Genomic DNA, 20,193 nt, shown 5'->3' on the forward strand with positions numbered 1-20,193 from the left:
TGCTCCTATGCCTCAGCATTTCTGTATCCCTTGGGTAAATTCCTAGCAGTGCTATTGCTGGGTCATAGGGGAGTTCTATTGTTAGTTTCCTGAGGAACCTCCACACTGTTTTCCAGAGGGGCTGTACCAGTTTACATTCCCACCAACAGTGTAGGAGGGTGCCCGTGTCTCCACATCCTCGCCAGCATCTAGAGTTCTCTGCTTTGCTCATTTTAGCCACTCTGACTGGCGTGAGGTGGTATCTCAGTGTGGTTTTGATTTGTATTTTCCTGATGAGGAGGGATGCTGAGCATCTAGATGTCTTCTGTGCGTGTACTGCACCCCGGCATTTATTTGGCCTCTCTTACTCTTTACAAACACAAATACAGTTTATTATACCCTTTCTTCTGTCCCTTTATTTTTTGGAGATCACACCATAGCCATTCATCCAGATCCACCTATTTTTACTGGCTGCTTTTATTCCGTTATGTGGGTTTCACTTCATCTATCTTGCTGGTTTAAAGGGAAATATGTATTTTTAACTCAGTTGCTAGAAAGCTATTCTAAAAATCACAATTGCAGGGTTGCTAGTGACGGTGTTTATAAGTGGCGACGAAGATATTTAAAACCTACGCACATAAGGCTCATATTCAAATCACAGCCAGGTGAGGGAAGCAGAGACAAGGGCCGGCCAGGTGGGCGCTCATGGGGGCTGGACAGTGGGAGACAAGCCGCAGAGGTGCAGGGTGGCCTGAGGATCTGGTGGTTTGGGGCCAGTCCTTCCGGGGACACTCTTCCCCCACATTACCGTGGCTTCTAGCCTGTGGCCCTCGGTTTATCATCTCTGGAAGCTCACAGGTGGGAGTGCTCATAGGCACAGACCCTTCCACACCAGCCTAGGCAGGAGGGTTTACGGGCAGGATTTGGGCTGTCACAGAAGTGTCTTCAGGAAGGCCAGCTGCCTCGTGGGATCAGGCAGCCACCCTGCCCTGTCCTCTTCTCTCCATTGGCTGGCTGCCTCTGGCCAGTTCTCCTTCCTGAGGGAATCCGATGGCTCAGGGCTGCAGCCATGGACCTGTGTCCTGCCACTCAGCCAGCATCCTGGCCCCGAGCAAAGCGGATTCTCTGGAAGGCACCCTCAGGGCAGATGGTTGGTTGTGTCTGTGGAATATTTTGATGAACCACGGGCAGAAAGAAGGGTTGCCATCAGTTGATCAGCAAGCCGGGCTGATCACCAGAGTCCCCTGGAGAGAACACTAGAACCCAGGGCATTAAGCCTCCTTCGAGGTGGGTTCCAAGGCTAAAGTTCCTGAGGCCGGGATCGCCTGCCACTGTTCCATGTCACCTGTCACCTGTTTGCTTCCTGGAGCCTTGTCTACACACAGCCTCCAGCTGGTTTATGCCGCCGGCACTTCTGCCCAGGAGAGGGGAGGTGAGACAGATTGGGACATGTAGGGAAGGAAGGAGGAGGGTGGAAGCTGGGGGAGGGGGCTGGGTACGCCACTGTTTCCGTGGAGGAGAGACAGGAATAGTATCCAGTAGTCAAGGAGGCATCTCAAGCCACCCACAGGATGAGGGGTCTCTCCACTGCCTTCCTTCTCTCACTCTTGGGGCCATTTTGCCCTAGGGGGAGTTTGTGAAGAACATCCCCATGAACCATGGCATGTACACGTGGCCGGATGGCAGCACCTATGAAGGAGAAGTGATCCACGGCGTGAGGCAGGGATGTGGTATGTTCAAATGTGGCACGCACCCCGTGTCCTACATTGGCCACTGGTGTCACGGCAAGAGACACGGGAAGGTGAGCGGGGCAGCCACGATACTGCTGTCCGTAGATAGGACGAACAGACACAGAGGTGTGGGAGGTGGGGGGTGGGGTGCTCTCACACAAGTATGTTCACCTCTTGTTTATTGACGTGAAATCCACATCACCCAAAACCCACCATGTTAGAGTCTGCAATTCAGTGGCATTTAGCGCATTCACAGTGTTGCAACACTACCACCTCTGTCTGGTCCCAGAACATTTTCATCAGCCCTCCAAAATAAAGCCCTGTACCCACTGGGCAGTTATTTCCCACCCAGAACCCCCTGGGGACCACCGACCTGCTTTCTGTCTCTATGGGTTTACCTTCTCTGGATGTTTGAAATGAACGGAACCCTATATCACGTGGCCTTTTGGGCTTCTTTCATTCAGCAACATGTTTTTGAGATCCACCCATGTTGTAGGTACTTAATTCTTTTTTGTGGCTGACTAATATTTCCACTATGTGGATGGACCGCATGTTGTTTATCTGTTTGTCCATTAACAGGCATTTGGGTTCTTTCCATCTTTTGGCCTCTGTGAACAGCACTGCTATGAACATGGGTGTAAGGATTTATTTGGGTACTTGTCTACAGTTCTCTGGCGTACAAGCCTAGGGGTGGAATATGGTAACTCGATGTTTAACATTTTGAGGAACCTCCCAGATGTTTTCCACAGCAGCTGGCCCTGTTTATGTTCTCACCAGTAACACAGGTGACACTTTGAAGCAAGGTTGCTGTTTCTGTCACCATCGCTTCACTTTCGTATCGGATGATAAAATACCGCAGCAGTGTTTTTTGGAAAATGTTATAAGAAAAGAAACAGTCTCCCATTATAATCATCACTCTATTCAGATTTAGACAATCTGTCCATTGTCTTCCTTTCCCTTCCCTCTTTCAGCTCATAGTGGATTCAGACTGGGGTTGGTGGTGGCTTCTAGGCAATGGCCCCTGGATGGGTGCACGAAGGAACAAGCCAGCTTTGATAGTGGGGAAGAAGATGGAAAAATCACACACACACACACACACAGAGATAAACCACTGAATAAAGAAGCAACCTGAGGTCATTCAGTGCAGGTCCACAGTGTATGGTGGCTCATGCCATTCCTCAGAGGAGTCACCGAAGAAAAGTTATGCCATGTTCACTTAAACCAGGAGGCAAGGTTATGCCATGTTCACTTACACTAGGAGCTGAATAAATAAGGTGATAAATGGGTGAAACGAAAAAGGTTTGGGTGCATAATAGGGACTGGCCTTCAGTTACACAGAAGGTGCTACCACTCAGTTTAGGCAACAGCACAACAGACTGTTCAGATACTAACTTGACTCACGGTTACCGAATATAGTGATTAGACTGACCATAATGGACATAGTCATTCCATGCCCTAATGTGACACCTCATTATCAAGGGGCCATCGGTTGGTGACATCTCATTCATACTTGGCGGATACTTCACCATTTTCTCCATCACAAGACAGAAACCTACCACGGATTAAATGTCTTGCCTACTTAGGACATTGACTTCCGCATAGTTCAGACTCCTTTAATTTATGTATACTTTTTATCTTTACCTTTAATAAACATTTGCTGTATGAGGCTGGCTTTGTTAAAATGATATTATTTGTTTTAGGGCTCTGTTTATTACAATCAAGAGGGTACCTCTTGGTACGAGGGGGACTGGGTGTACAACATCAAAAGCGGCTGGGGAATCAGATGGTAGGTGTCACCGCGGCTGCTCGGGGTAGGGGGTGTGTGTGAGGGGAAGTGGGCGTGGGTGCAAATAATTTTCACTTAGGTCGCTTAAAGATGAGGTACAGAGGGGCACCTGGGTGGCTCGGTCGATTAAGCATCTGACTCTTTTTTTAAATTTTTTATTTAATTTATTTTTTAAATTTACATCCAAGTTAGTTAGCATATGGTGCAACAATGATTTCAGGAGTAGATGCCTTAATGCACCTTACCCACTTAGCCCATCCCCCCTCCCACAGCCTCTCCAGCAACCCTCTGTGTGTTCTCTGTATTTAAGAGTCTCTTAGGTTTTTGTCCCCCTCCCTGTTTTTATATTATTTTTGCTTCACTTCCCTTATGTTCATCTGTTCTGTTTCTTGAAGTCCTCATATGAGTGAAGTCCTATGGCATTTGTCTTTCTCTGAATGACTAATTGTGCTTAGCAGCATCCGACTCTTGATTTTGGCTCAGGTCATGATCTTGCGGTTCATGAGTTAAAGTCCCAAGTTGGGCTCTGCACTGACAGTGTGGAGCTTGCTTGGGATTCTCTCTCCCTCTCCCTCTCTGCCCCTCCCTGCTCATTCTCTGTCCCTCTCTCCCTGCCCCTCCCTATTTGTTCTCTCTCTCTCTTTCTCTCTCTCTCTCCCTCTCTCTCTCTCTCAAAATAAAAAAATAAACTTTGGGAAAAAAAGAGAAGGTGCAGAAACTTCGGAGAACACATTTTCTATCTAAGCAGGGTGGAATATTTATTTATTTCTTAAAATTAAAAAACATTTTATTTATATCTGAGAGAGAGAAATAAACTCCCCTGCTCACAATCTGTCTCTCAAAAATAAACAAACATCTAAAAAAATGCAAAAGAAAGTCTTCTTAAAGATAATGTTGTATATAAAGTAACTGATTGTTTTTAATTTTTTTGGTCCCAGTTACAAGTCTGGAAACATATATGAAGGGCAGTGGGAAAACAACATGCGCCACGGGGAAGGCAGGATGAGGTGGCTGACGGCGAATGAAGAGTACACGGGCCAGTGGGAGAAGGGCATCCAGGTACAGCGCCCGAGGGTGTTCCCCGAACCCAGACAGGGACACTGCTGACCTCGGCACAGCCGTCACTTGGGATGTGGTCCGGTAACCAAAACTTCAGCACCGCTAAATTTAGAAATCCGAAGTACGATTTGCTGGTCCAAACCATCTTTTTTTAGTGCCATTTTATTATCTAGGTTTCTCTAAAGTTCTTACACACAAGTGAGCAAAAAATCTTTTTTAATATTTATTTTGAGAAAGAGAGTGCCGGTGGGGGGAGGGGCAGAGAGAGGGAGGGAGGGAGGGAAGGAGGGGGGGGAGAGAGAAAGAGAGAGAGAGAGAGAGAGAATATGAATCTTGAGCAGGTTCCATGACCCTGGGATCATGACATGAGTCGAAATCAGGAGTCAGATGCAACTGACGTCCCTCTGGTTCTCTTTTTTAGTGGATGTTTTATCTGGTTTTGGCATTAAGGTAATACTGGCCTTATAGAATTAACTTGGAAGTTTTCCTTACTTTTCTATGTTTTGGAATAGTATGAGAAGAATAGACATTAACTCTTTAAATGTTTGGTAGAATTTTCCTGTGAAACCATCTGGTCCTGGAATTTTGTTTGTTAGGAGTTTTTTTTTTTTTTTTTAATTACTGAGTCAATTTCTTTGTTGGTTATTGGTCTTTTCAAATGTTCTATTTCCTCCTATTTTGGTTTCAAGAGTTTGTACATTTCTAGGAATTTTTCCATTTCTTCTGTGTTGTTCCACTTTGTTAGCATATAGTTTTTCATAACCTTCTCTTAGGATTGTTTGTATTTTTGAGGTGTTGGCTATTCTTTCTCCTCTTCATTTGTGATTTTATTTGTTTGAATCTTTTCTCTTTTTTTGTTTTGATAATTCTGGCTGGAGGTTAATCAATTTTATTGATTGTTTTTCAAAAAAACAGCTCCTGGTTTCATTGGTCTGTTCTCTTATTGTTTTAAGTTTCTATATCATTTACTTTTGTTCCAATGTTTATTAGTTTTTTCCTTCTGCTGATTTTAGGTTTTGTTTTTTATTCTTTTTCTAGTAAGTTTAGGTTGTTTGTTTGAGACTTTTCCTGCTTCTTGAGGTAGGCCTGTATTGCTATAAACTTTCTTCTTAGAGGACTGCTTTTGCTGCATCCCAAAGGTTTTGAGCCATTGTGTTTTTGTTTTCATTTGTTTCCATGTACTTTTTAATCTCTTCTCTGATATCCTAGTTAACCCATTCATCCTTTAGGTGGATGTTCTTTAACCTCTATGTATTTGTGGTCTTTCTAAATTTTTTTCTTGGGGTTGGCTTCTAGTTTCATAACACTATGGGCAGAAAATATGCATGCTATGATTTCAGTCTTCTGTTGTTGAGGTTTGTTTTGTGGGCTAAGATGTGATCCATTCTGGAGAATGTTCCATGTGCACCCAGATGAGTATTCTTCTGTTTTAGGGTGGAATGTTCTGAATATATCTGTTAAGTCCATCTGGTCCAGTGTGTCATTCAAAGTCATTATTTCCTTGTTGATTCTGTTTAGATGATCCATCCATTGGTGTCAGTAGGGTGTCAAAGTCCCCTACTATTATTGTATTGTTATTTATTCTTTTATGTTATTAACTGTTTTATATATTTGGGTGCTTTAGTGTTGGGTGCATAAATATTTGCAATTGTTAGATCTTGTTGGATTGTCCCCTTTATGATGATATAGTGTCCTCCTTTGTCTTTTGCTACAGTCTTTGTTTTATTTTTCAAAGTGTTTTTATTTTTGAAAGAGAGAGAGGACAGGGGAGAGACGAGACACAGAATCCAAAGAAGGCTCCAGGGTCAGAGCTGTCAGCACAGAGCCTGACACAGGGCTCAAACTCAGGAGCTGCGAGATCAGGACCTGAGAGGAAGTCAGATGCTTAACCAACTAAGCCACCCAGGTGCCCCTACAGCCTTTGTTTTAAAGTCTGTTTTATCTGATAAAAGTATTGTTACTCTGACTTTCTTTTGCCATCAATTTGCATGCTAGATGTTTCTCCATCCCCCACTTTCAATACATTAATTGATTTTCAAATGTTGATTGAACCTTGCATTCCAGCAATACCAACCCAACGTGATTATGATTATATTATCCTTTTTATATCTTGCTGGATTCAGTTTCCTAATACTTTGCTGAGAATTTTTGTGTCAATGTTCATGAGAGATTTTGATCTTTAGTATTCTTTCCATTTAATATCTTTGCCAGATTTTAGTAATGTTGGCTGCAGAAAATGAGCTGGGAAGTGTTCTCTTTACTTTCCTGAAAGAGTTTGTGGAATTGGTACTCTCCCTTCCTTAGTCGCGTACCTGAAGATGCCGTGAAGACTTCTGGGACTGGAGAAGAAGTCTTGTCACACTACCTTTGTGACAAGATTAACAATAAATCAACTGTATGTTAACTCTAGAATAACATTTAAAAAATAGATAATGCACTATTCAGGTTATCTGTTTCTTCCTGAGTAAATTTTGGAAGTTTGTATTATTGAAGAAGTTTGTCCATTTAATAGAAATGTATTGGCACATGGTTGTTCATAATATTCTCTCATTATTCTTTTAATCCATATTATAGGGGATCTGTAGGGATGTTCCCTCTTTTCTTCCGGTATCAATAATTTGTGTTTTCTCTTTTTTCTTCAGTCCTGCTAGAGATGTATCCATGTCATGAAAATTCTCTAAGAGCCAGTTCTAATGCTATTTATTTTCTCTTGATGTTTTTCATTCTTTAATCTGATACCTGCTCCTTGTTATTATTTCCTTCTACTTACTTCAGGTTTAATATACTCTTCTTCTCCTTGAGTTGTAGAATGGAAGCTTTATTGATTTGAGACATTTCTTCTTTTCTAGTGCAAACATTTAATAATAAAATCTTTTCTCTTAGCACTGCTTTATCTGCATCCCATTAATTCTGATATGTCTTTAACTTTTGTTCAGTTCAAATATTTTCTAATTTCCCTATGACTTCCTTTTTGGCCTGTAAATTATTTTGATGTATATTGCTTAATTTCTGTATGTTGGGAGATTTTTTTCCAGATTTCTTTCTGTTGTTGATTTTTTTGTCTAATTCTACTGTGATCAGAGAACATACTTTGTACGATTACATTTCTTTTAAATATGCTGTGGTTTATTTTATGGCCCAGAATATGGTCTTTCTTGGTGACTGTTCCGTGTGTTTCTGCTTTTGTTGAATGGAGTATTCTGTGGAGGCCAATTAGATCAAAGTGTTTGGTAATGTTCTTTTTATCACATTTCTTCTGTATCACATTACTCTCTTCTGTCTGCCTTTTCTACCCATTGCTCAGAGGAGAGTGTTGAAGTGTCCAAGTATAATTGTAGATTTGTCTATTTCTTTTTTCAAATCTAGCAATTTTTGTTTTCTATATTTTAAGGCTCCGTTGTTAGGTGTGGGATTATTACGTCTTCTTGGTGAGTTGATCCTTTTTATCATGTTGTAATGTCCCTCTTTAGCCCTGATCATTTCTATTCCTCTGAAGTGTTTTCTGATAGGAATATAGCTACCCCAGCTTTCTTTTTTCTTTTTAATTGTGGTGAAATACACATAACATAACCTTTACCATCTTAACCATTCTTAAGTGTCCAATTCAGGGGCATTAAGTACATTCACACTGTTGTGAATCACCTCTATCCATCTCCAGAACTCTTCATCTTCCGAAACTGAGACTCTGTCCCCATTAAACACTCACTCCCATAACCCCTTCTCCCACTCCCTGCCCTGTCACCCTCCATCTATTTTTGGTCCCTTTGAATCGTATTCCTTTAGGTGCCTCATATAAGGGGAATTATATACTATTTGTCCTTTTGCAACTGGTTTATTTCACTGAGCATAATGTCCTCAAGGTTCATCCATCTTATAGTATGTGTCAGAATGTCCTTCCTTTAAAATTTTTTTTACTTACATTTTTTTATTTTTGAGAGACAGAGTGTGATCAGGGGAAGGGCAGAGAGAGAAGGAGACAGAATCCGAAGCAGCTCCAGGCTCTGAGCAAGAATTCACAGAGCCCGATGTGGGGCTTGAACCCGTGAACCACGAGATTGTGACCTGAGCTGAAGTCAGACACTTAACTGATTGAGCCCCCTAGGCACCCCATAGAATGTCTTTCCTTTTAAAGGCTAAATTATATTCCGTTGTATGTTTATATCATGATCCATTTTTTTATTCATTCGTCCATTGACAGATACTTGTGTGACTTCCACCTTTTGGCTATTGTGACTAATGCTGCTGTGAACATGAGTGCACACATATTTGTTTGATTCCTGCTTTCAGTTCTTTTCAGTCTATACCCAGAAGTTCTAGAAAGACCTATCCAGAGTCATCTCATTTTTAAAAAACTTGTGTGTGTATTTATGTGTGTTATATGTACATATTATATGTTGACCTAGTACATATAACTGCACATTGAGAATTTGGATGAATTCTCAAATTCTCAAGTAGTGGTTACCTCTGCCAAGTGGGAATGAAGAGGGGGCATTTTAAAAATCAACCTGTATGTTAAAAATAAATAAAATGTAAGATAGTAATCAGTATCAAGCCAGGCACTTTATATACACTCTCTTCAATCTTTACCTCCATCCTATAGGGTTGGTGTTATTTTTGTTTTGTAGATGAAACCCACAGGGCTTAAATAATTTGCCTTAGGTCAAAAGGCTAGTTAGTAACTGATGGTGTAGAGCCTGAACCCAAGTCTGTGTGGCTCTGGAATCCATGTTCTTTGTCCCTTCAGATGGGTTGTTGTTATGATCGATTGTCTGAATTTTAAAAGAATTCAGGTAAAAAAGAGGAACTATTTTTAGCATGCCTCATGGAAATTTGCTTTCTTTGCAGAATGGCTTTGGAACACATACATGGTTTCTAAAGAGAATCCCCAACTCCCAGTACCCTTTACGAAATGAATACATAGGAGAGTTTGTAAATGGAGAGCGTCATGGCCATGGGAAGTTTTACTATGCCAGTGGCGCCATGTATGAGGGAGAATGGGTCTCCAATAAAAAACATGGCATGGTGAGTGCAGATGTGTGAAAAGTACATTTTAAAGATTTGGTAAAGCAACTAAAATACGGTAAAAGGCGTGTCATTCTCTGTCTTGTAAAGTGCATAACCCATTTTTGCACAGGACAGCTTCCTGTCTTGTTAGGATAATGAATTTTAAAATAATTTCCAATGTATCATCAATATCTAATATATTTAGAAGTTATTTAATTGGTTTATGTTATGTATATATGTGTGTGTTACGGTGGTTTTGGTTACAAGTAATGGAATATCTAGCTTAATAATCCATAAGTAACAAAGAACAAGTGGATTTAGGGGCGCCTGAGTGTCTCGGTTGGTTAAGCGTCTGGCTCTTGGTTTTGGCTCATGGTTCATGATCTCACGGTTTGTGGGTCTGAGCCCTACCTTGGGCTCTGCGCTGATGATATAGAGACTGCTTGGGATTCTCTTTACCCCTCCCCCATGCTCATGCACACATATTCTCTCTCTCTTTCAAAATAAACACTTTTCAAAAAAAATTTTTTATGTTTTATTTATTTCTGAGAGAGAGAGAGGGAGAGAGAGAGAGACAGTGTGAGCAGGGGAGGATCAGAGAGAGAGGGAGATACAGAATCTGAAACAGGCTCCAGGCTCTGAGTTATCAGCACAGAACCTGATGCAGGGCTTGAACCCACGAACTATGAGATCACGACCTGAGCCAAAGTCAGACACTTAACCAACTGAGCCACTCAGGTGCCCCTCAAAATAAATACTTTTTAAAAAAAGGAATAAGTGGGTTTCAAGGTTGGTTTGATCCAGCACCTCAGTGATGTGAAGGGTTTTCTTCCATCTCCCCAGGCTGTCTTCTGCCATGATGTCAGCTTCACCCTTGGGCTGCCCCGCCCCCATGACCACAAGAAGTGGCTGTAGTTCTGAGCTTCCTATCCACATACACACTAAGTAGAAGGAGAGAAGAAACTCTTCTCCAGGAAGCTTTCCACAAATGTCTTTAGTTTGGCTGAGCTGGCTTGGTTCATGTGCTTACCTCTTGATCAGACTGACTATTGGCCTGGGTTGGACAGATACCAAGAGAGCCCCTATTTGGTGATAGCACTTTGCTGGTCAGTAGCATAGTTTGATAAGATACCTTCTGTGACCTAGGGGTGGATGGGGAGAGGTTGTGGGACAGATGGGACAGGAGGAGGAAGAGAGAGGATTTACAGTGATGTGAGACTCTAGGAGCCTGATTCTATGTGGGCTAAGTGCGTATCTTTAAAAAAATTTTAATGTTTTTTATTTATTATTGAGACAGAGAGAAACAGAGTATGAGTGGGGGAGAGGCAGAGAGAGAGGGAAACACAATCCGAAACAAGCTCCAGGGTCTGAGCTGTTAGCACAGAGCCCGATGTGGGGCTCGAACCCACAAATCGCAAGATCATGACCTGAGCCGAAGTCGGACGCTTAACCGACTGAGCCACCCAGGTGCCCCTAAAAAAATTTTTTAATGTTGATTTATTTTTGGGTGTGAGAGTGTGAGAGGGGGTGGGGCAGAGAGAGAGGGAGACAGAGAATTTGAAGCAGGCTCCAGGCTGCAAGCTGTCAGCACAGAGCCCAACGCAGGGCTCAACCTTACAGACTGCAAGATCATGACCTGAGCTGAAGTTGAAGTAGGAAGCTTAACTGACTGGGCCACCCAGGCACCCTGGGCTAAGTGCATATCTTAAAAACGAACAAACAAACAAACAAACAAACAAAAAACTCCAAGCCTTTGAAAAAGATACATACACACATCACCAGTGGTTTTTCTGACCTCTAATCTGTCTGTCTGCAGGGCCGATTAACGTTCAAGAACGGACGTGTGTATGATGGCGCATTTTCCAACGACCACTTAGTGGAATTTCCAAATCTTGAAGTTGAGTTCTTAAGTCACCTGGACCTGTCTACAGAATCTTCCTTCAGGAACTGGTGCTACAGAACCTCCGTCAGTGCCGGTAGGGGGGTGTTCGCCCATCTGCTGCATGCAAAGTACCCTGTGTTATCTGTGGAATCTACTCATCAAAATACACCAACTGCTTTAGAAAACCTGAGTTTCCTGGGAGAAGCCACTGTCTTTTTTTTAAAAAATTTTTTAATATGTATTTTTTTACATTTATTGATTTTCAAGAGTCAGAGCATGAGCAGGGCAGGGGCAGAGAGAGGAGACACAGAATCCCAAGCAAGCTCTAGGCTCTGAACAAGTGTCAGCACAGAGCCCAAAGCGGGGCTCGAACCCATGAACCGTGAAATCATGACCTGAGCTGAAGTCAGATGCTCAACCGACTAAGGCATCCAGATGCCCCAAAACTGCATCTTTCTTAATAAGTTTTTTTTGAATACTCTTGTATCCTACTTTGATGGAAAATCTTTTTTTTATTATTACTTTTTAAAATTTTATAGAGAGAGCAAATGTGTGAATGAGGAAGAGGGGCAAAGGGAGACAGAATCTTAAGCAAGCTTCTTGCTCAGTGTGAAGGCTGACATAAGGCTTGATCCCACGACCCTGGGATCATGACTTTAGCCGAAATCAAGAGTCAGATGCTCAACTGACTGAACCACCCTGGTGCCCCAGTAGAAAATCATTTTGACGTAACGTTGAAAAAACATTTTTTAACTTCGAAAATCATTTAATTTTTTCCCCCCAAAGCATTTTGATTTATTAGTTGAAACGGTAACATTGAAAACTTTTAACATTGCTTTTCACAATTATCCCCTCTATTTGCCTTTATTTGCTAGCGATTCCCAGAAAGCTTGATGACAGTGAAAGTACTTCTGTGTTAGGGTCGGGCATTGAGCTGAATCTAAGTTTTTTGCTGAATATGTATCCCGAGAAAGATCAAGCAGAGGAAAAAAAGCAGGTAAAAGCCTTTTGTATTGTTATACATTTGCATTTTAGGCTTAAATCTTAAGGGTCCCCAGAGTCTTGGACAAATACAGCTGATGGTGATTCTCCCGTATTGAGGGTGTTTTATATCCCTTATTGATGCTGTGTACACCATCCCATTTAATTCGTACGGCAACCTTAGTGGACAGGCTTTGCGAGAAAACAGAAGCCCAGATCGAGGGACTCAATGAATTAACTATGGCCTCAGAGCCCATAAGGCTAAAGTTAACCCTCACCCCTCACTTGGTCTAAAGGCCAAGGCCGTGGCCATCCCACTCAGCACGACGTGAATTCTGCTGTGCATTATTATGGGCTGCTGGGATTCAAAACATCTTCAAACCCTTAGAAATCACTACAACTCTAGAAACCCATAGAGCCAGAGAACATTCTGTGTACCCAGACCTCATTTGATGAACATCTGGAAAATCACATCCACCAAATTACACTTTAGCATTGTGATTCATAGTTTGGGGCTTGGCATGAGTCTTCGGAGAAGATGTTTGCAACAAGAGCACCATGGGTACCTCGAGATTGAGAGGCAGGCTTGCCTCTTGGCCCTTGCTCATGCCTGCCTCCTCTGGTCCCAGTCTGTGGGTCTCAAAGTGATGACTCTCTACCCCCATCCCATCCTCCTTTCTTCTTCTCCCGGCCAATGTCGTACTTCAGGCTCCTGGTATCACTCACTCCATCTGCTATCAGACTATCATTAAAAACAAGAACTTCTAGGGGCGCCTGGGTGGCTCAGTTGGTTGAGTGTCAGACTTCAGCACAGGTCATGATCTCACGGTTCATGGGTTCAAGCCCTGTGTCAGGCTGTGTGCTGATAGCCCAGAGCCTGGAGCCTGCTTCAGATTCTGTGTCTCCCTCTTTCTCTGCCCCACCCTCACTCACGCTGTGTCTCTCTCTCTCTCTCAAAAAGAAATAAATATTAATTTTAAAAATAAAAATTATGGATTTAAAATCTATCCGATTTCATAATTACGAAAGCAGTATAGGACCTAGAAAGTGAAAAAATTCTGTAACTCAGTAAGGGAGAGAATCTTAGGCTTGCCACCCAGTATGGATTGCCACTCGGGGCCTTGAGATCATGACCTGAGCTGAACTCAAGAGTCAGATGCTTAATTGACTGAGCCACCCAGGCATTCCTGATAACAGCACATTTTTTTTTTTTTACAAATAGTTTATTGTCAAATTAGTTTCCACATAACACTCAGTGCTCATCCCCACAAGTGCCCTCCTCCATGCCCATCCCCCCCTCCCCCCCACATCCATCAGTCCTCAGTTTTTGTCAGCATTCAAGAGTCTCTCATGGTTTGCCTCTCTCCCTTTCCCCCACCATTTCCGCCCTTCTTCTCCCCCTTGTTCCTCCGTCAAGTTCCTCCTAATCCTCCTATACGTGCAAACATATGATATTTGTCCTTCTCTGCCTGACTTATTTCGCTCAGCATAACACCCTCAAGGTCCATCCATGTTGCTACACATGGCCAGATTTCATTGTTTCTCATTGCCATGTAGTATTCCATGGTATAGATAAACCACATCTTCTTGATCCATTCATCTGTTGATGGACACTTAGGCTCTTTCCATGTTTTAGCTATTGTGGAGAGTGCTGCTATGAACATTGGGGTACATGTGCTCCTATGCCTCAGCATTTCTGTATCCCTTGGGTAAATTCCTAGCAGTGCTATTGCTGGGTCATAGGGGAGTTCTATTGTTAGTTTCCTGAGGAACCTCCACACTGTTTTCCAGAGGGGCTGTACCAGTTTACATTCCCACCAACAGTGTAGGAGGGTGCCCGTTTCTCCACATCCTCGCCAGCATCTAGAGTTCTCTGATTTGCTCATTTTAGCCACTCTGACTGGCGTGAGGTGGTATCTCAGTGTGGTTTTGATTTGTATTTCCCTGATGAGGAGGGATGCTGAGCATCGTTTCATGTGTCTGTTGGCCATCTGGATGTCCTCTTTGGAGAAGTGTCTGTTCATGTCTTCTGCCCATTTCTTCACTGGGTTGTTTGTTTTTCGGGCGTGTAGTTTGGTGAGTTCCTTATAGATTCTGGATATTAACCCTTTATCTGATATGTCATTTGCAACTATCTTTTCCCATTCCGTTGGTTGCCTATTAATTTTCTGGGTTGTTTCCTTGGCTGTGCAGAAGCTTTTAATCTTGATGAGGTCCCAATCATTTATTTTTGCTCTTGATTCCCTTGCTTTTGGGGATGTGTCAAGTAAGAAGTTGCTGCGGTGGAGGTCAAGGAGGTTGTTTCCTGCTTTCTCCTCTAGGATGTTGATAGTTTCCTGTCTCACGTTCAGGTCCTTTAACCATTTTGAGTTTATTTTTGATAACAGCACATTTTTTAATGTTATTCAGAAATTGCATTTTAATGACCTGGCGGCAAGCGGGGAAAATAGAACATTTGTTGAGCTCTAATAGTGGTCAATGGTAAATGCTGTTACCTCACGTGTTATATCATTTCATTGGTCAAACAGGTGTTGTTTCTTTTACTTTTGTTCTTATTAGGTAAGATTAAGACGTGTATGGCTTTCTCTCTGTAGGTGGAATATGCTGTCTTAAGAAATATTACAGAATTAAGACGAATCTATAGCTTCTACAGCAGCCTAGGATGTGACCGCTCCCTGGATAACACCTTTCTGATGACAAAGCTTCACTTCTGGAGGTTTCTAAAAGATTGCAAATTTCATCACCATAATATAACTCTTGCTGATATGGACAGGGTGTTAAGTGGTGAGTATTTCCAGTCCCTTCATGTCTTTTGGTTTGAAGAGTAGTGTAATATGTCACCGTGAAACCGGTCAGGAAATGTGGAGGAAGTGAGGAAGGCAAATGCTGGGAGAGGCCTTCCAGAAACCGACACACGGTCTCCTCAAGGTATTGAAAACGTACTTGAGATAGTGTTGTAAGATGACGGCAGTAGTAAAAGACCATCTACGGCAGGGCCTGTGAGCCAAGGCCTGTTCTTATAAATAAAGTTTTATTGGAACACAGCCATGTCCATTTTCTCATGCATTGTCTGTGGCTGTTTTTGCCCTATCATGTCAGAACTGAGAGGTTGTGATAGAGACTGTCTGGCCCATAAAGCCTAAAATATTTACTGTGTGGCTTTTGGCAGAAAAGTTTGCCTGCCTCTGATCTGCAGTTTAAAACAACCCACTAAATTGTGAGGCCAGAAACAGAGGGCATCAGGGAGGGCCAGTAGCCAAGAAACCACTTGAGGTGGGCTTGGGCTTGATTTCAAATTAGAAATTTCATGGCAATAGATTTAACAACTTTAAAGGTTTTATTCCTTTCAGCTGAATTCTGGGAAGCAGGCCTTGACAGCCTCACATTATCTACTTGTAAAACAAAATGTTAGAACTAATACTTATTTACTTGAAATGTAAGTGTATGGCACAGACTTTGAGCCTATGTAGAATCAGAACCATCTTTAATCAAATGGGGCTCACTGCTCCAAACTCTGAAAAACACTGGGACAAGGTATCTTGTAACTTTCCCGAAAAGTGACTAGGTCTTTCATGCGGTACTTAAGTTTTAGGTGGATGTGTATATGCTGTTCACAGTATTCACTGGGAGAAAAGGTACTGCCTCAAACTCAGTTCTTTGACTTGTATACCAGGAGCAAATAAAATAGAAGGTTTTAGAAAATATGAGGTGTCAGGAATGAAATCTTGACATTTGCAACCAACCTGGATGGGCGTTGAGAGTGTTATGCTAAGAGAAATAAGACACAGAGAGACAAATAGCATATGATCTCGCTTGTATGTCAAATCTAAAAAAACAAGAGTCACCTGGGTGGCTCAGTGGTTTAAGCCTCCAACTCTTGATTTCGGCTCAGGTCATGATCTCAGGGTTCGTGGGATTGAGTTTGGCATTGGGCTCTGTGCGGACAACTCAGATCTCCTGAGGCATGGGATTCTCCCTCTCTCTGCCCCTTCCCACTTGCAGCTCTCTCTCTCTCTCAAATAATTAAACATGAAAAAATAATAAAATTAAATAAAAATTTAAAAACTAAGAAACAAGCTCACAGATATAGAGAACAGAGTAGTGGTTGCCAGAGGGGAGGGATCGACGGGATGGGTGAAGGGGTCAAAAGGTATAAACTTCCAGCTACAAGATAAATAAGTTGTGGGGACATAATGTACAGCATGGTGACTGTAATTAAAAATAAAGGATTATAGGGGCGCCTGGGTGGCTTAGTTGGTTAAGCGTCCGACTTTCGCTTAGGTCATGATCTCGCGGTTCGTGGGTTCGAGCCCCACGTCGGGCTCTGTGCTGACTGCCAGCTCAGAGCCTGGAGCCTATTTCAGAGTCTGTATCTCCCTCTCTCTCTGGCCCTCCCCTGCTCACGCTGTCTCTCTCTCTCTTTCCTATAAATAAATAAATAAATAAATAAATAAACAAATAAATAAATAAATATATTTGAAAGTTGCTAAGAGGGTCAATCTTAAAAGTCCTCACCACAAGAATAAAAGAGAAATTTTTGTAACTACGTAGGAGAAGGTATCAGCCAGACTTGCTGTGGTGATCATGTTGCAGCATCTAGTGAATCATGTCATACAGTGTTATATGTCAGTTCTACCTGAATTAAAAAAAAAATACTAGGCAGGGTGCCTGGGTGGTTCAGCTGGTTAAGTGCCTGACTTCGGCTCGGTCATGATCTCATAGTCCGTGGGTTTGAGCCCCGTGTCGAGCTCTGTGCTGACAGCTCGGAGCCTGGAGCCTGCTTTGAATTCTGTGTCTCCATCTCTCTCTGCCCCTCCCCTGCTCATACTCTGTGTCTCAAAAATAAACAAACATTAAAAAAAAAAAGTACCAAGCATCCTTTCCAATTTCCTTTATTTTAGCCAATAATGACATTCCGGTTGAAGAAATTCATTCTCCATTTACGACAATACTTTTGAGAACATTTCTGAATTATCTTCTGCAGTTGGCTTACCACATCCATCACAAAGAGTTCCAGTAAGTACCACTTCTGAAGCTCTGAGAGGTGAGGCAGACCTAATCATTACTGAGCTACAGTGGTGCTCGCTTTTCTTCAATGTGCATTATTACTTTTACATACTCCTGAAGTGAAGGGCCGGAAACAAAAGCGTTTCACAAATATTAGCCACAAAACCATTGGATGCCAGATTACAATTCTGAAGCCCCTTCAGAGGTGAGTCATGTTTCAGTGTTGCAAATTGCTCTCAGGGTTTTAATCAGAAATAGTCAAAACCAGCCCTTCCTTAGGCTGGAATTTCCCCATCTTTCTCAGAGAAAAATTGATCCTATATCTTTTTATTTGGAAATAAATTTAGTTTTCCAGGAGTGCTTCCATGTTGGTACTTGAGTTCCTATACACCCTTCAGTCCACTGCCCTTAACAATAACATTGTACACGACCGTGGTACACCTGTTGAAATTAAGAAATTAATGTTGGTAAAATACTGTTAACAACTCACAGACATTATTAGGTTTCCCGAGTTTTCTCACTAATGTCCCTTTTCTGATCTGTGTTCTTAGCGTTTAGTTGTCCTATCTCCTTAGTCCCTACAACCTGTGATGATTTCTCAGACTTTGTCTTTTATGGCCTTGACACTTTGAAAAACTATTGGTCAGTTATCTCATAAAATGTCCCTTGGTTTTGGTCTGCTGATGTGTTTTCAACATTGCACTGAGGCTTGGGTTTGGGGAAGAGCACCATGGAGGTGAAATGCCCTTGGCATCACATCACATCAAGGGTACGTGGCATTGATGTGTCTTGTTACTGCCGATGTTAGCCCTGAGCACTCAGTTAAAATGGCGGCAGCCACAATTCTCTACCATGAACATACTGTGTCTCCCTTTCTGTACTCTCGTGGTTCGAAGCAAATTACTAAGTCCACGCCATGCTCAGGGAGAGAGGAATTAGGTTCTACTTCCTGGACAGAGGGGTGACTAGATCTTTCTTGTCAGAAACAGAAGCCCATCGCTCTTTCTGTGTTTTACCAAACTGATGACCGAGAACATTCACCCAAATGCTGGCCGTGTAAAGGGTAAATAAAAGCCCAATAGCATTATATATTTTATCTATTTTTTCTAAATGTAGTTTTGTAATTGAATTTTGATGATTTATCTTTGCATTGTGTTTTTAGGTAATTTATTCAGTGGGCAACAGCAGACACTCTATTCCATGAGTTACATCGACAAGAGCTGGGAGATTTATACAGTTTACTGCAGACCGCGTGCCGCTCCTCCCCACGAGCTGTCCATGAAGATGCGACACTTCCTCTGGATGTTGAAAGTAAGCGCTCGTGACCGAGACTGGTTTTACATGTATATATATAAGTGTTCATTATTTTTGAGAGAGTGCAAGTGGTGGTGGTGGGGGGGTGACAGAGAGAGGGAGACAGAGGACCCAAAGCAGGCTCTGTGCTGACAGCAGTAAGCCCGAAGCAGGGCTCAAACTCATGAACCGTGAGATCATGACTTGAGCCGAGGTCGATGCTCAACTGACTGAGTCTCCCAGGTGCCCCAAGACCAGTTTTGTATTAATAGGCATTTGGGTTTTCATTAAAGAAATGCAATATGTTCTAGCAGCGACACACAGATAATGAGGTGAAGGTCCAGGATGGATTTTCATAGCAGTTGAATGTTTGTGGGGCCTCTTTGGGCAGAAGTGAGTAATTCCGGGGTCCAGGAACACTGGCCCTATGTGCTTCCTTCCCAGGAAGGGAAGGGGCACAGGCGGTGGGGCCACAGTGTCTTTGCTAATGCAGACCTTGCCATGTAAGAGAAGACGAGGTGGGGAGGACACCAGTGTCACTGACAAAAATTATTATTCATTGGAAAGTAACTTAAAGAAGTTATTAGTTTAAAAACTAATGAGAACACCTAGTGTATATGATATTCTCTTACTATTGGTAGTTTTTGTTTGAATTCACACCTGTGGGAAGTTAAATGATAAAATGGGAAGGGTCGAATACAAGTACAGGGAAAAGTCTAACAGTGTCCTATGCGTATGAAAAACTGACAGCAACCTAGTGTCTAATACAGAAAAACAGCTTTTTAGAAATAGGTAAGTTTGGGGGAGTATTGGGCCAGCTATTTGTTCACTGTTGTCCTTTCTTCGTGGCCCCTTATTGAAGAAACCAGGTCGGACATCTGCTTCGGGCTCGCAGCATCTGGTCCGAGTTGAGTCTCCTGTTCTTCTTTCCCCTGTATTTCCACTAAAGCAGGACAGTTAGAGGCTTACTTGGATTCGGGGGTTTTTGCCCTGACAAAAGCCACAGGTGGTTTTGTGTACTTCCTGTTGCATTGCATCAGGAATGTTCCCTTTCGGTGATATTGAGATGGACTAGCAGGTTCACCTGGTGTCAGCACGATCCTTCCATTAGGACCTAGGAGCCATGGGGCACCCGGGTGGCTCAGTCGGTTAAGAGTCGACTTAGGCTCAGGTCATAATCAGGTGTGAGTTCGAGCCCCGCGTGAGACTCTGTGCTGACAGCTCAGAGCCTGGAGCCTGCTTCCGAGAGTGTGTCTCCCTCTCTCTCTGTCTCTGTCTCTCTTTCCTTCTCAAAAATAAACAAACATATGGGGCGCCTGGGTGGCTTAGTCGGTTAAGCGTCCGACTTTCGCTTGGGTCATGATCTCGAGGTTCGTGGGTTCGAGCCCCGCGTCGGGCTCTGTGCTGACTGCCAGCTCAGAGCCTGGAGCCTGTTTCAGTCTGTGACTCCCTCTCTCTCTGACCCTCCCCTG

The 20,193-nt window shown here is 42.7% G+C and overlaps 1 protein-coding gene across 1 annotated transcript in view; it reads left to right on the forward strand.

Annotated features, from left to right (window-relative positions):
- RSPH10B (radial spoke head 10 homolog B) overlaps positions 1-20,193 on the forward strand; it is a 55,583-nt gene that overhangs the window by 12,545 nt on the left and 22,845 nt on the right. Inside the window, exons 5-14 of the mRNA XM_039226118.1 lie at positions 1,607-1,780; positions 3,410-3,495; positions 4,434-4,554; positions 9,400-9,576; positions 11,375-11,534; positions 12,316-12,437; positions 15,016-15,205; positions 17,323-17,437; positions 18,412-18,491; positions 18,591-18,739. Of these exons, the coding sequence (XP_039082049.1) occupies positions 1,607-1,780; positions 3,410-3,495; positions 4,434-4,554; positions 9,400-9,576; positions 11,375-11,534; positions 12,316-12,437; positions 15,016-15,205; positions 17,323-17,437; positions 18,412-18,491; positions 18,591-18,739 (1,374 nt within the window). The remainder of the gene's footprint in view (positions 1-1,606; positions 1,781-3,409; positions 3,496-4,433; positions 4,555-9,399; positions 9,577-11,374; positions 11,535-12,315; positions 12,438-15,015; positions 15,206-17,322; positions 17,438-18,411; positions 18,492-18,590; positions 18,740-20,193) is intronic.

This window comes from Hyaena hyaena, unplaced genomic scaffold, assembly GCF_003009895.1.
Source record: "Hyaena hyaena isolate Hyena2069 unplaced genomic scaffold, ASM300989v1 scaffold_20, whole genome shotgun sequence".
Classification (NCBI taxonomy): domain Eukaryota; kingdom Metazoa; phylum Chordata; class Mammalia; order Carnivora; family Hyaenidae; genus Hyaena; species Hyaena hyaena.